Genomic DNA, 15,831 nt, shown 5'->3' on the forward strand with positions numbered 1-15,831 from the left:
GCTACGGCACCGTAGACTAAAGAGAATGGAGTTGCCCCCGTACTGGATTTCGACGTTGTTCGATACGCCCAAAGGACCTCGGGCAATAGTTCTCTCCATTTTCCTTTGGCTTCGTTCAATCTTTTCTTCATATTTCGGATGACGGTCTTGTTTGTTGACTCGGCCTGTCCGTTCCCACTAGGATGATACGGTGTTGACAGGATCCTTTTTATTTTAGGATCCTCGAAGAACTTCGTCACTTTGCTGCAGATGAACTACTTCCCATTGTCGCAGGCGATCTCGGCAAGCATTCCGAATCGGCATATAATGTGATCCCAGATGAAGTCTATAACTTCTTTCTCTCTGACTTTCTCGAAGGCCTGTGCTTCAACCCACTTAGAAAATTAGTCAATCATAAATAAAATAAATTTAGCTTTACCTGGGCCGATGGTAGAGGGCCGACGATATCCATCCCCCATTTCATGAACGGCCATGGAGATAGGACTAAGTGGAGTTGCTCTCCGGCTGGTGGGTCATCGGTGCATACCTTTGACATTTGTCGCATTTTCGAACAAATTCTTTAGTGTCTTTTTCCATATCGGCCCAATAGTATCCTGCTCTAATGACTTTTGAACCAATGACTCGGCACCGGAATGGTTTTCGCAAGTACCCTCGTGAATCTCTCATAGAACGTAGTCGGTGTCTCCTGGTCCCAAACATTTTGCTAGCAGTCCATCGAATGTTCTCCTATACAGTGTTCCATCTTCGGCCAAAGTGAACCGTGCGGCCTTAGTGCGTAGAGTCCTTGATTCTTTAAGATCCGATGGAAGCTTCCCGTTCTTTAGGTATTCGATGTACTTATTCCTCCAATCCCATGTTAGACTTGTGCAGTTTATCTCGGCGTGTGCTTCTTCGGCCCCGCTATTTTTTCTCGAGGTACGTGTTGCAGGGTCCATTATTTAAATCGATGTGAAGATCTCTGCATTAGATCTTCTCGAACCTCGAAAGTTCAGTTGACTTGATTTACCACAAGTTGGGAGTCGCACTTGGCCTCGATGACCTCCGCTCCCAAGCTCTTAGCTAACTCGAGACCTGCAATCATGGCCTCATACTCGGCCTCATTGTTAGTTAATTTAGAAGTTTTGATAGACTATGTAATCGTATTACCTATGTGGCTTCAAAACGATACCTAGCCCGGACCCCTTCACATTCGAAGCGACGTTCGTGAAGAGGGTACCGATGATGTACCAGATTTTAATAATAGTTCCTTTTCGACCTCGGGAACGAGTGCTAGCGTGAAGTCGGCCACGAAGTCTGCCAAGATTTGAGACTTGATGGCCGTTTGGGGTTGATACTCGATATCGTACCCGCTGATCTCGACGACCCATTTGGCCAATCGGCCCGAGAGTTCGGTCTTGTGCAAAATATTGCGAAGGGGTTAGGTGGTTACAACACAAATTGGGTGATATTGAAAATACGGTTTTAATTTCCTAGAGGCGCTTATTAAAGCAAGTGCTAATTTTCTAAGTGTGGGTACCGGGTTTCGGCTTCACCTAAGGTCCTAATATAATAGACAGGAAATTGCGTGCCTTGCTCTTCTCGAACTAAGACTCCACTTACCGCTATCTTCGAAACTGCTAAGTACAAGTAAAGTTGCTCATCCGCCTTTGGGGTGTGAAGCAATGGCGGACTCGACAGGTATCGTTTGAGTTCCTCCAAAGCCTGTTGACATTCCGGGGTCCATGAAAAATTGCTATTTTTCTTAAGTAGTGAGAAGAACCGGTGGCTCCTATCTGAGAACCTCGAAATAAATCGATCCAGGGCAGCTATGTGTCCTGTTAACCTTTGTACAGCCTTGACATTGTCAACAATTGTGATATCTTCGATTGCCTTGATTTTATCGGGGTTGATTTTGATCCCCCGATTTGATACCATAAAGCCGAGGAAGTTGCCCGAGCCGACCCCGAATGCACATTTCTCCAGGTTAAGCTTTATGTTATACTTTCTCAGTATGTCGATTATTTCCTGCAAATGTTTCAAATGGTCCTCTACTCGTAGGAACTTAACTAGCATATCATCAATATAAACCTCAAGTGATTTACCTGTTTGTTCTTTGAACATTCGATTACTAGGCATTGATAAGTAGCACCAGCCTTTTTTAGTCCAATTATAGCAATATGTGCCGTACTTAGTGATGAATGAAGTCTTTTCCTGATCCTCCGGTTTCATCTGTATTTGATTGTACTCGGAGTAGGCATCGAGAAAACTAAGGATCTCGTGGTCGGCCGTGGCATCGGTCATGCGATCGATATTCGACGAAGGAAACGAATATTTAGGGCATGCCTTGTTTAAATCCTTATAGTCTACGCACATTCTAAGTTTGTTTCCTTTTTAGGGACTACAACTACGTTTGCTAACCATTCGGGATATTTTACCTCCCGAATGGATCCTATATTGAGAAGTTTTGTTACCTCGTCCTTAATGAATGCATGTTTTACCTCGGACTGAGGTCTCCTCTTTTGTTTCACCAGGCGAAACTTTAGGTCCAAGCTCAGTCGATATGTAGTGGTCTCCGGTAGGATCCCTGTCATATCTAAGTGGGACCAAGCAAAACAATCCATATTATTTAAAAGGAATTGAATGATTTTTTGCCTGAGCTTGGGAGTTAAGCCCGTGCCCAGGTATACCTTTCGATCGGGCAGATGCTCGATCAGTATGACTTGTTCCAGCTCTTCGACTGTTAACTTTGTTGCATCGGAATCATCGGGGATCAAGAAGATTCGAGGTATCATATAATCATCATCCTCGAAGGTTTCCTGTCCCTCCGATCGGGCTGAGACCGGCGACTGTGGTTGCTATTTGACTTCTTGTTTTCCCTTCGACTCCGATCCTTTTGTTGATGACAACGCCGATATCGGTATTACCTCATCGATTGCAAATATTTCCTTGGCGGCGGGTTGTTCACCGTGTGCCGTTTTGATTCCTTCTGATGTTGTGAATTTCCATACTTGGTGAAGCGTCGAGAGCACTGCTCTCATATTATGAATCCAAGGCCTTCCGAGCAGCGCGTTGTACCTCATGTCGCCTTCGATCACATGGAACTTTGTTTCCTGGATGGTCCTAGCCACGTTTACTAGTAGAATGATTTTCCCTTTGGTGGTTTCACTTGCCATGTTGAAGTTGTTAAGTACTCGAGCTGCGGGCATGATCTGATCTTGGAGGCCGAGTTGCTCTACGACCCTTGATCGAATAATATTTGCCGAGCTACCTGGATCAATCAACACACGTTTAACTTGAATTTTATTCATAACGATAGATATTACCAGTGTGTCGTTGTAAGGTTGTTCGATCCCTTCTTCGTCCTCATCGTTGAAAGACAAGGTTTCTTCTGGTAAGTAGTTCCGAGTTCGCTTTTCCCTCGTGATCGTCACTTTGGTGCGTTTGAATACCGGTCCTTGAGGGATATCGACCCCACCAACGATCATATGAATTACGTGATGTGTCTCTTCCTGCTCGCTCTTCCTGTTTGAATCTCTGTTTTTGAAGTGGTTCTTGGCCCGATCAATTAAGAATTCTCGAAGGTGGACCTCGTTGAATAGACGGGCTACCTCCTCCCTCAGCTTTCTACAGTCTTCGATTCTATGACCATGTGTACCATGGTATTTGCACATCTGATTAGGGTTCCTTTGAGCTGGATCAGTCTGTAAGGGTCTGGGCCATCTAGTATCCTTAATCCAACCGATGGCTGATATAATACCTGATGCATCGGCACTGAAGTTGTATCCTGATAGTCGAGGTGCTTCCTTGGACCCGACATCCCTATCGAAACCACTTTTGCTCATAAGCCCCCTGGAACTCTGTCCCTGATCATTCCTTCTATCATTCCGTATGGGGTTGCGTCTGGGCCCGTTATTTCTCCGATCTCCACTGTATGGCTTGTATCTATCTTTATTTGATCGTGGTTCCCGATCGACATCCCTTTTAACTCTGTCCACAGGCTTGCTGGGATAAATCGAACCAATTAAAGTTTCTAGCTGATCATCTTCGACCCTAATCTTCGACTGATACCGATTGTGCACGTCGGCCCAAGTGACAGCAGGATATTCGATCAAATTTTGCTTCAACTATTGTGAAGCTATGGAGCTCCGAGTGTTGAGACCTTGTGTAAAAGCTTGAACAGCCCAGTCGTCGGTGATTGAAGGCAAATTCATTCTCTCTGTTTGGAACTGAGATACAAATTCCCTGAGCATCTCGTTATCCTTTTGTCTTACCTTGAAGAGGTCCGATTTCCTTGTTGCAACTTTAATGGCTCTGGCGTGGGCTTTCACAATTGAATCTGCGAGCATAAAAAATGAATCAATAGAGTTGGGTGGTAAGTTATGATACCATATCATGGCACCCTTCGATAAAGTTTCTCCAAATTTCTTTAATAGAACGGTTTCAATCTCATAGTCTTCTAAGTCATTCCCCTTTATTGCGCATGTGTAAGAAGTGACGTGCTCATTAGGGTTGGTGGTCCCATTGTATTTGGGGATTTCTGGGATAAGAAATTTCTTAGGAATGGGCTTCGGAGCCGCACTTGGAGGGAAAGGCTTCTGTACGAACTTTTTGGAGTCCAAACCCTTTAGAATCGGGGGTGCCCCCAGTATTTGGTCAACTCGTGAGTTGCACGTTTCTACCTTTTTATCATTAGCCTCGATTTTCCTTTCACCTGATTCGTTCCGCTTAGTGAGCTCCTCGAGCATCTTCATAATGGCAGGATCAATCCCCAATTCATTGGCATTCGATTTCTTCGGTACATGTTTGATTCTGTGAACAACTTCCTGCGATGTTTTGAGCTCAATTCTGCTTGGTGATTGATTTTGATTTTGGCGTTACGCGGCTGTTGAGTCTGCAACATTTCAAATATCATTTAAAGGCTAATTCTTCCTTCTCCGCCGCTCTGTGCGTTCTGATCGGCTGTTCGGGCATCTTTGCGGACACTATTTCCAGGGTCGGCGCGAACTGACACGACGGGGTCTGCGATCAGTACTCCCTCGTGGCCAGCTTGAGGCACTTCGATCTCTGGGGCGGCTACATTATCGTTTTCTCCATGGAAACCGAGGCCGTCATCGGCGTCAGTGGGTACTGCTTGCAAGTTAGACATGTTGATCCTGAAATCAAAAACACTCACAAGAACAAGCCTAAAGTAGTGTGTGTTACAAGAATTAATACCACGCAATCACTATTATCCTTAGCCTCACGGTGGACGCCAAACTGTTTACCCTTAAAATTGGATAACAATTAAACTTATAATGTGGTTTTAAGGATACTTGATTTCACCCAATACCAATTTATAAATGCAAAGATTAATAATAGAAATTAACAATGATGTGAAGCAAACCAGTGTTTGAATAGAATTCGGCCCTCGGGCTTGAATACCCTCGAATTAATTTGTGCAAGAACAGTTGAAATATATCAAGCTGATGAACAAAAATAGGAACTATAGAGAAGGCGTTATATTGCTATGATATCTCAGAGTGTAGGTCCTTACAAAATGATTAGGACCCTTTTTATATAGTAAAGGAATCCTATATATGGTACAACTCTAATTACGGAAGTAAATCCTATGATTAGCCTAAACAACTGCCTTTGATTTGATTCGTTCCGAGATTCCCGCCATGATCTTCGACCAGTCACGGATATCTCGCTTTCCTGTTACTGTGCTTTGCTCGGAGTCTGACCTGTTTGGACTCGATCGCTGTCGACCTCGATCTCGGTAGGTAATTCGATTCTCGAACTCGGTAACTTGTCTTCGTCACTTTGATCTGCTCCACTACGAGGCTAACCCTCGATGCAACTCCATGGTTTCGATCAAATAGTAAAATCGGGTAGGCCCGGTTTTAACCGTATACAGTAGTATAACTTCTCGATAATAGCGATTTAATTGAATCTTTCACTGCACAGTGGCGAAGTTAGAAATTTTTCCAAGAGTGTTAACTTGAAAGAAGAAAAAAAATTCCGTCAAAAAGTGTTCAATATATGTTATATAGCTCTAAAATCCAATATTTTCCTATATATACAATATAATTTTCTGACGAAGGATAGTCAAGATTATAGTTTCACCCCTGCCACCTCGTATAGCTTCGCTACTGATTAATGCCGTTACAAAATTAGGGTAGAGCGAAATAGATATAGATTTATATCATCTATATCATCTAATTTAGGATTGAGGCCTATTTATTTAATGATATCAGATGAAAAAGACGTACTCATCCCTTCAATATATATCATTAGTTTTGGACAGACAAAAGAGAGAGAACGTAAGAAGAAGTTGAAGTAATCATCTATGTATGGACATGGTGACGAAAGAGCCAGCACAGCTTTTAGACAGTAGAGTAGGAAGTCAAGACACGAAAGACTTCCCTCAAAACCATGCAAGAATTATGGGACATTCACTGACTTTCTTGTTCCACCCGCTAAACTCTCCTATGTACTAAGCTTCCGTTATGTACGGGGTCAGGGGAAGGGCGAACAACAAGTGTCTATTGTACGCAACCTTATCCTACATTTCTGCGAGAGATTATTTTCACAGCTTGAACCCGTGACCTCCTAGTCATGACAGCAACTTTAACAGTTCCACCAAATTTCCATTCAATTCACCCTTCATAATAAGTGTTAAAAGCAAAATTAGTCCTTTTTTTTTTTTTTTTATATAAATAGCTCCTTTGAACTCCCATTTCTAGCTCCAACCTGATAATTCTACTACAATATTCATTGATCTTTTGGGGAAGGAAATTCTTCTGTCCAAACAAAGGTGGTATTGAGGCTGATCTTTGCTGCTGAATCATTGGTTCATGAGTATTTCTAAGCATAATAAAAAGACTTGGATATGTTCTTGGACCAATGATGCAGGAGCTGAGTTTGGCTTTAGCTGCCTTTTCTTGGACTGAAGGGTTTCCTTCTCTATCCAACCATAAAAAATGAAACCACCATTAATACCTCATGTACAAACCATGTTGATGCACTAAGCTTTCGTCATGTGCGGGGTTGGGAAAGGGTCGGACCACACAGCCTTGGATCTAGATGAACAATGAAAACTCATATTTACATTCATTATCAAGATTCCCATGCATTATTCTCTAAATCAAACTTGTTTATCTTTTGTTTCCTTTTTCTTGTTACATTTCATATGAACTGCGACACTGAGAAAAATGGTAATATCTCAGAGAGAAGGTATGCATTGCATTTTCAATTTTGCTTATGCATCGTTACTGTTGCCTGGTGGAACAGTCCTTTTGAAAGTGAAAAAGAGATCTCTGTACCTAATTTTTTTTTCTTTTAAAGTTTTACCTGCTTATGGAGTTATGATATCAAAATAGGCTGAAAATTCTTGTGATTTTGTGTTTGATACGAGAAAAATGTTTTCCAAAGAGTAAGTCATTTTGTGATAATCGAACACTAAAAAATATTTACCATTACAAGGGGAAAAAAACAAGTTTCTTCGGTTATGTTTTTCTCCGATAGTCCATTTGAAATATTTTCTAAATTTAAAGAGTGTTGGATACTACTATAAAGTTTCTACTGGAAAATGTTTTAGAAAACAAAAGAGACCTTATATAATCTTCTGTATTTACCACATTCTCTTTTAAACCGTTTGCTTTCACCAGACGGGCAATGTTCCTAATGTAAGCTCGTTGTTTACTTACGTTTATTCCAGCAACAACAACAATAACAACAAACTCAATGTAATCGCACAAGTGCGGTCTGGGGAGAATATTGTATATGCAGCCTTACCTTTACCTTGTGAAGGTAGAACAACATTACTTTATGATATTACGAGAAACAAATGCGAAGGTATAACAAGCAAACTCTAAATTACAATCGAAGAATGAAAAAAGGACACTAAATGCCCTACCCTCGTATGTGAGGTCCGAGGAAGGACTAGACCATATTCAATCTATTGTACACCTTGCATTTTTGTAAGAAAAATCTACAAAGGTAAGATATCTATAAAAAAATTAAAAGAAAAAAAAATGAAAAATATACATCCAATAAAGGCAAATCATATTTCAACTACCTTTGGCTAGAATTGTGACTAATGAGCATGACTAGGAAATTTTGAGCTTGCTTGTCTCAACTCTGAAGCAAGTAAGAAAAGCTCCACAAAGTTTCACATATATAACAATCAACTTCTCGAAGATCTGAGGACCCTCATCAATCAAGCATCAAGAAATGTTCAAAAATGGCACACATTCAAAAGTAGATTCAATCATCAATACAGGTTATCTGATAATGAGGCCGCACTTGGCTACCCAGCGTTTAGCGTGGGCACGATAACTGGTACACCAGAGGTGGCCATAAAGTCTTCAGAAACTCGAATTCTCTTACTTGAATACTATAAAAGAATACAATTTTCACTAGAAACTCAAGTTTTCTTCTTATGTTGTTCACATTTTAACTCCTCGATCAAATGGAATTTTCTAAAGCAAGGTAACAACACTTAAAAGAAATTAAACCAAACCCAAATGTAATATTTTACATCCATGCTTATGCTGAAGCTACAATACAACAACGAACCTACACTATGAAGGAGGACTGCTTGCATATAACAGGGTGAAGAATATTTCTACTTCCGGTATGGCTTGGATGACTTGAATATACCTGTTCCTGTTGGGTTCTTCAAGTAGAATCTGATCCATATGGGCTATCCGTGGTAGAAGTTTAGCTAATGGCATGCCTGATGTTAAATTGGCCTCTCCGCATAAGACCCTTATGTCTTCCATCAGTACATCCACTGCTGCTTTTAGTGATATGTTAACCATATTCCCAAATTCAGCACTGCCCATAAATTTAAAAAAGGGACATTGAGTATATTGCAAACAAGTTAACCACAAAACAACAACATTGCACTGAGAAACAAAATATCGGAGAAACTTAAAACGTTGAAGAAGTTTGCTGTAGTTTTTGAATGCTTATGCTTTCCAAAACTAGGAAAAGGAAACTAACTAGGTTGATGAAGAAATAACACAGAAGCCCATTCCTTTAGGTCCTTTTTGTTTTTTTATTTTGTTTTTTGGTTGGGTGGAGGGAGCGGCGACGTGCGTGCGCGGGGGACTAAGGGTGCAAGAAGGGAAATTCAATTAGTAGTATTCATGACAGAAGCAGCTTAAAAAGGTGCAAAATTAATATCAGCTCTTTCTGTTCTTTAAGATATGGAGAAACATATATACATGAAAACTTCTCCACTATGACATGCTACAAAGCAAGTCAGATGTTTTGAAGCTGACTTGCTCACATGATTGCTCCCAGAAAAGTAGCATTGCTCACATGATTGCTTTCTTAATATTCAGGTTAACATTGTGCCTAGCGCCCTAAAGAAGCTTATATTTGATTCTCAACATAGTGATGAGCTTTTAATTACCTAACTGAAATTCATATTGCTAAACGCATGTATAGCAAGAGAAGTACCTTGACAATACAGCTTGTGTCTCCAGCATAAGTTGTTCGAATTTTGATGCATTAGAGAGATCTGTGCTGCCAGTGCTAGAACTTACATCAACATTATTTTGCTTAGAGTCCTCTGGCATAAAAAAACCCAGCCACTGATGAGGACTTGCCGTGCTCATGAAGGTGTTCAATATCTGAATAATGACATCATGAAGTACAGTAGTGTTGAAGAAATCCTTCAGCCGTTTTCTGCAAATTAGATTCAGGGTTATTTTGTAAAGGCCTTTCAGGAAAGATGTAGCTTTTAGATATACATATTGGGGATAATTACACAGAATAATCTCCAGAATCCTTAGGTTCACGAAGAAGGGTTAATCATCCACCTTTCACCTAGCAAAATATGTAAATCCTGGAGAATGGTATTGATTTTTATTCTATTTTTTTTAAGAAGGAGAATGATATATACATATCAGCTCCAACTCAACTTCAAGAAATTATGTAAGACTGCAGAAGCTTTGTCTCGCCAGCGCCCAGAAATTGGAAGATGGCAAAATGAGCAGTTGGTCATATTTATCTCATCCGAACTCATTAAATTCCATATTATATCATTTGCTTATCCATCCTGCTTGATGTTGATAATTATCTGTTTCCAGGTAAACATCCTTTAGATGCAACAACAAAGAAAGTGTACGAACACGAAAAGCGGTTCAGAGAATAACACAAATGTGATCTCATCTACTGCTTGCAAATTGAAAAAAAAAAAAGGAGTAACACTAGCCAGTTCTTATATAAAAAAGTGAAATTCAAATAGTATACGAGCATGGGTTTCAGTATTCAATATTTCATTCCTAGATCATCACTTTTAGTACTTCTGGTTAGTTGTTAGAAGTCGAAAATGTAGACATGCTTTAATGTTCTATGAAATAACATGTTGGTTTAGTGTAGAGCCCGTGCATTAGTTATTTAAGCACATCGGTTTAATTTCCCAAGCAGCCATAAACATTGTCATCGATTCAACAATCAAGAAACATTTCGCCCTCACTTCTCACTTTCCTACTTCACAAATCCCCACTGCCATTATAGAGTACTTAATCTTATCTGCATTTAAAAGAGTACAACAGTAACACTTCAATAACCGCCCTGCAGAATTCTCACCCATATCCTCCAGGTTGTCTCACTTAGTGGAGCCTCTCTTCCCCAGTTCCACATCTCTCCAACAGATTGGGCTTTTAATTTTCCAACCTTTTGCATCAAGCAGATTTTCACTGTCGGAACCAGCCATCGGAAGAAGCCCGTAGTCAAGCATATATAACATATGACCACAACTGCTAAGTATGGCTACACATTGATGGCAATACATAAATACTAAAGTTGAAATTAGAGTAATGCGGGCAGGTATAAGGCTTGAAAGCAGTTGACTTTGTTGTATACACTCTCAATTATATTAATCTTGCCATCTTTCTTAACTTGGATATTGACATTTTCATTTCGGCAGATAAGGCATAAGAGAAAAACTAAAAGGTTTGGGAAATCAAACCATCAGTTACTGGTCAGTAACTCAGTCTGAAGAACTAAAATACCATAATTGGTCAGTTACCAAATACAAACGCAAAAAATTGATACTGAACTGACGAAATACTATATAGAGATGCACATATAATGTGATGTTTTGCATGGTGAAGGAAGAGATAAGAGGCCTACCCTTTTAGAACTTCCGAATTTGCTGCTTCAAAACTAGAGATTAAGGTGGGTAGGCCAAAAGTAGTTAAATAATCTGCACTGGCCAGAAACCGCTTCTGGTCGTTTCTGTCAATCAGATCAACTTCATCCTAAGAAAAACAAAAAGAAGTGCATTTTCCCAATAAGCACAAGAACTGCAGGCTAAAATCTTACCATCAATCATATCAGCTTTATCCCAGAACAAAAGAAAAGAAAAGATATTGCACTTGCAAGAAGCACCAAAACCCTGGGCATTAAAAGATTAACACAGTGATCTTGATTTTCCTTTTACTTTGCTAATAACTAATTGAAATTCTTTTTTGATTTTAAGCTTCTGAAAGAACCTGATTCTCTGTTTCCATTGGAATATGGACCACAAGTTTCAAATGTTCTCCGTGAGTGTGTCAACGCGCATTCACACACACACACACCTATGTTTGAGACATGGGGAGTACAAGAACTAAAATTTGGGTAAAAAATCCATATACTCGATACTAGACAAAAAGGTTAAGATCCAGTTCTACCAAGAAAACATCCCATTATCCAGCACTAAGCACTAACTACATATTACAGTCACCTTAGTTCTTGGGCAGGTTCCTTCCTGTGTTGGCTCCACATAATTTTCTTGCTACTTCGCTTTTTTGCCATAATTAACTGCAAATAAGAGTCTCCTTAGTTCTGGTGTTTGTATTTTCACTTCAGTGCTCTGCTTCGTCTTTGCTTCCACTTATTTCTTGCCATTCTTCCTCGATATGGCTAGTGCAAATCTTACAATTGTTCTCATTCTGCTGGTAATAAATTAAATTAATTTAACTCCAGTTGCATAACAAGGAGATGCTCGGCTTCAACTTCAGGACTTGTATGATGTCATTTCACCATGAGAAAGGAGATGAAAAAAAAAAGGGGCGGCCCGGTGCACTAAGCTCCCGCTATGCGCGGGGTCCGGGGAAGGGTCGGACCACAAGTATCTATTGTATGCAGCCTTACCCTGCATTTCTGCAAGAGGTTGTTTCCACGGCTCGAACCCGTGACCTCCTGGTCATATGGCAGCAATTTTACCAGTTACACCAAGGCTCCACTTCCGAAAGGAGATGAAAGTGAACCACAAAATTAGATGAAACCATTATGAACCTGACAATAGGAAAATTTTGGAGATACAATTGGGTGACTGGATGTCCAAGAAGAACATGGGTACCCTTTGAATCTGCATAGGAATGCTTTTACAGAGCAATGACAAAGCATCACATCCAGGAATCTTCAAAATCCCAAGTAGATGAACATATTAACAAATCAGAAACTGCAACTTAGCCAGACATTTGACACATGATCAATACATTATTTGAGACTTAGTATGATTGCCAAAGGTAAGTCCAGGCTAGGTATAATCCAAAAAACAAAAAAAAGTTGTCTGTTTTTTGGAGAATTACAGTTAGTATATATTAATTGAATAGAATCAGCTCTGTCACGACTCACGAACAAGACAAATCAAAGAGTTAGACATATCTATTTTGTATGCCATTATTCTTTTAAGTATACAACATAAAAAGAGCTAGCCTCCAAAAGGCTGGTTGCTGCGTTCAATCCTCCTTCCCCCGTAAAACTCTCAAAGCTTGTGAGCTAATTTTAGTCCCTATTGTGTCTATAGGGCTCACGGCCCTAACAATAGTCCACACCCTATTGGAATTGTTTCCGCAACTGTAAGTCCAGGAGTCCATAATGTGAAAGTATGAAAAAGAAGGATTAGAACCCACATAAGTAGAGCATGGTTCAATAACTCTATAGTTTGCAGCCAAGCATGGAAATCCCACTTCGTTAGGGAACTTAAAGCTGCTCATGAGAATAGCAAGGTTCTCTATCAAATATCTTCAGAATTTCATTTAGAATGACCTCAAAATTGACCTACCAATTATGTGCCTGAATATTTAACTACACAAGGCATCTACTACATCACATATTTCAAAACTTAATGGTACCGAAAGTACACCAGACAAAGAGGAGCTAACTACATAATTCTATTTAGCATGTATTGTTATATAGAAAGAGTACAGACACCTGAAATATGCTTTGTAAAATATTACTCCCTCTGTTTCAATTTATGTGTCTTAGTTTGACTGGGCACAAAGTTTAAGAAAAGTAAGGAAGACTTTTAAATCTTGTGGTTTTAAACTAAAGATGTGTGTAATTATACCAAAATATCCTTGAATCATGTGGAATGTTTAAGTTGAAGAGTTACAAAATATATAAAGAGGCATTCTTTCTGAAACAGACTAAAAAGGAAAGTAAGACACATAAATTGAAACAGAGGGAGTACCTTTTTATGAATCAGAAAAGAGCACACATTATTATCAGTGAATTTTTTCGAAGTTTAATAACTGATACAAAAAAATAAAACTTGGCTTGTATTAACTTTCTACTTTCCCTTTCAATTATTATTGTTAAATTTAACGACCCTAAGAAACAGCCCATGTACAAAATTAGTCACACGGTGGACAGATAGAATTTTTTTTTTCCCGATAAGTAATGATGAGAGACAGAGAAGGTTCTGCAGTGATGAACAAAAGAACTTGGCTCTGGGCATAAGATGGATACAGAGAAGGTTAAACGGGGTAGTTAGGCAATGAAAGCAAAAGTTGGAGGTTAGGAATTTGAAATGAAGAAGGTTTCTGTAAAGAAATCAAAATTTGGAAGGGTGCTAGAGAGTATAGAAAGATATCAGGGGATATCCTTCTGTTCTACTGGTTTGAATATGTTGCAGTCTGGCAGTAGGGTACACTGTTACAGCTGAGTTCCAACCACCTCTTATCAGTAAGGGAGATCCGGATGAATTAAGGAGCTCAAGCCTAACAGAGATGTCATTGCCAACTCTGATGCAATCATTACAAAAAACTGAGAAGTGTAGAAGTACAAAAATTTCACATAATCCCAGACACCAAAACTGATCAGTAGCTTGAAATCTAAAATTACATGACCTTAAGGATCACAATTAGCGGCAAGGCTTCTCTAATACAATTTAGATACAGTGATCATCATAATGACAAGCTACCAATTATACAGTCACGAACAAGAAGAAAGGCAGCAGTTCTTACAAAATGGCCAGAACTTCCAATGCCACGTGCTGTGTCTATATAGAGATGTCTCCCTAATATGTTGACTTGAACTCTAATATATAAGCTTAGCAGTGTTGTTGCCCAGAGAGACAACACCATTCTTGTGAAACCTGGAAGACCACAACACAGAAACAAGATAAGCAAATTACTCCCTGTCAAATTTCAACGCATCAAAAGTTATAAAGCCCATTCTACATACTTAAAATTTTGAGTCTGTCCCATAGCTCGAGCTTCTGTGCAGCTGTTAGACTATTTGGCAGATCCTTTCCTTTCATCAACCTCTCTGTCAAGTGTGTGAGGTCCAATTCTTCTTCTATCTGACTACTTAAGCATTGCATTACATGAGGCAACGTCGTTGAATCAGCTATTCTTTGAATATTCTCAAAATGTGACTTCACCCTACCAATCAAACAAAACCAATTCAGACATTAATGACTTCAAGCATGACGAAACTCTTCGACAAGCATTACCATTCACGACCAAAAAAAAAAGAGAGAACGAGAGATCTTAACTGGGATTTAATGAGTTCCTCGCTTCTCCTTTGGTCGGCAAGTTCTCTCTCAAGATCAGAAAGCTTTCGCATGTGAGCATCATACAACTTATACAAAAAGTATCCACTTCCCAAAACTCCAAGTGTAACATATACCTTCCTCTTATGTCTTCTCCAAAATTCCCTATTCGAAGAAAACCATAGTCAATAATGAATGAATGATCAATCAATCAAATCTATCCGACTCCCAAACTAGTTGAACTCTGCTGTATGCATCATCTATACCCAGTCCACTCTATTTGGACCCTTTTCCGATAAAAATTTAAGTTATATACATTGACAGTGTAAAGATAGCAGGCAAGTTACCAAGAGATTTATATGTAATTGTCGAACAAGTGACACTGATTGCGTAAATATATTTCACATTTTAGATAATATAAATACTTGATAAGGTCAATTCAATGGGGACAAAAAAGAAGAAAAAAAAAAAGAAAACAGTGAAAACTGGAACAAAGTTGAACATCACATAATACAATCCTAAAAAAAATGCATAATATAAAAAAGGGAAAGAAAGGAATTTAACGAACCACATCCAATCAATTGCTTTGATTATCCTCCGTTAGTTTACACCGGCCTATGTTATGGCCGGAACTATAATTTTCCCTTCTGATAGAACTTGTAAAAGTGATGAATAGTTGTGAGGGTTTTGGGCTAAGAATTGGTTAGCTGCTTTCAAGTTTGAACTCCGAATGGGGTCACCTTGTAATTGGCAACTGTGTTTGCTTGGTTGGAGCATTTATTTAATTAAAAAGCGGCTGATATTATTATAAATAAAAACAAGAAATGAAAATAAGTCGTAGACATTTCTTGGAGTTTCTATAAATAGTATAATATTAATCCTTCCATCTCAAATTATCTGTCCAGGTTTCTAAAATAATTATCTTATATTATTTTTCATTTTAGAAGTCCAAAATAAATTTAATGATTTTTTTCTCATTTTACCTTTATCAGTAATAGCCTTGAAGATGGAGATAGATACATAAATAGAATAAATATTCAATAAAGATAGATTATATCTTAAGAAATAAATAAGGGTAAAATAGTCAA

At 39.1% G+C, this 15,831-nt stretch overlaps 1 protein-coding gene across 1 annotated transcript; it reads right to left on the reverse strand.

The window, feature by feature from the left end:
• Positions 1 to 8,324: 8,324 nt before the first annotated feature.
• On the reverse strand, positions 8,325 to 15,503 carry LOC109219444 (peroxisome biogenesis protein 3-2-like). The gene is made up of 7 exons (XM_019383903.1): positions 15,312 to 15,503; positions 14,747 to 14,908; positions 14,434 to 14,633; positions 14,214 to 14,344; positions 11,110 to 11,237; positions 9,430 to 9,657; positions 8,325 to 8,799 (listed from the first exon to the last, which is right to left on the reverse strand). Exons 1-7 carry the CDS (start codon positions 15,314 to 15,316, stop codon positions 8,544 to 8,546), a joined length of 1,110 nt encoding a protein of 369 aa, XP_019239448.1. The 5' UTR covers positions 15,317 to 15,503; the 3' UTR covers positions 8,325 to 8,543.
• Between the last annotated feature and the right edge of the window lie 328 nt (positions 15,504 to 15,831).

This window comes from Nicotiana attenuata, unplaced genomic scaffold, assembly GCF_001879085.1.
Source record: "Nicotiana attenuata strain UT unplaced genomic scaffold, NIATTr2, whole genome shotgun sequence".
Lineage (NCBI taxonomy): Eukaryota > Viridiplantae > Streptophyta > Magnoliopsida > Solanales > Solanaceae > Nicotiana > Nicotiana attenuata.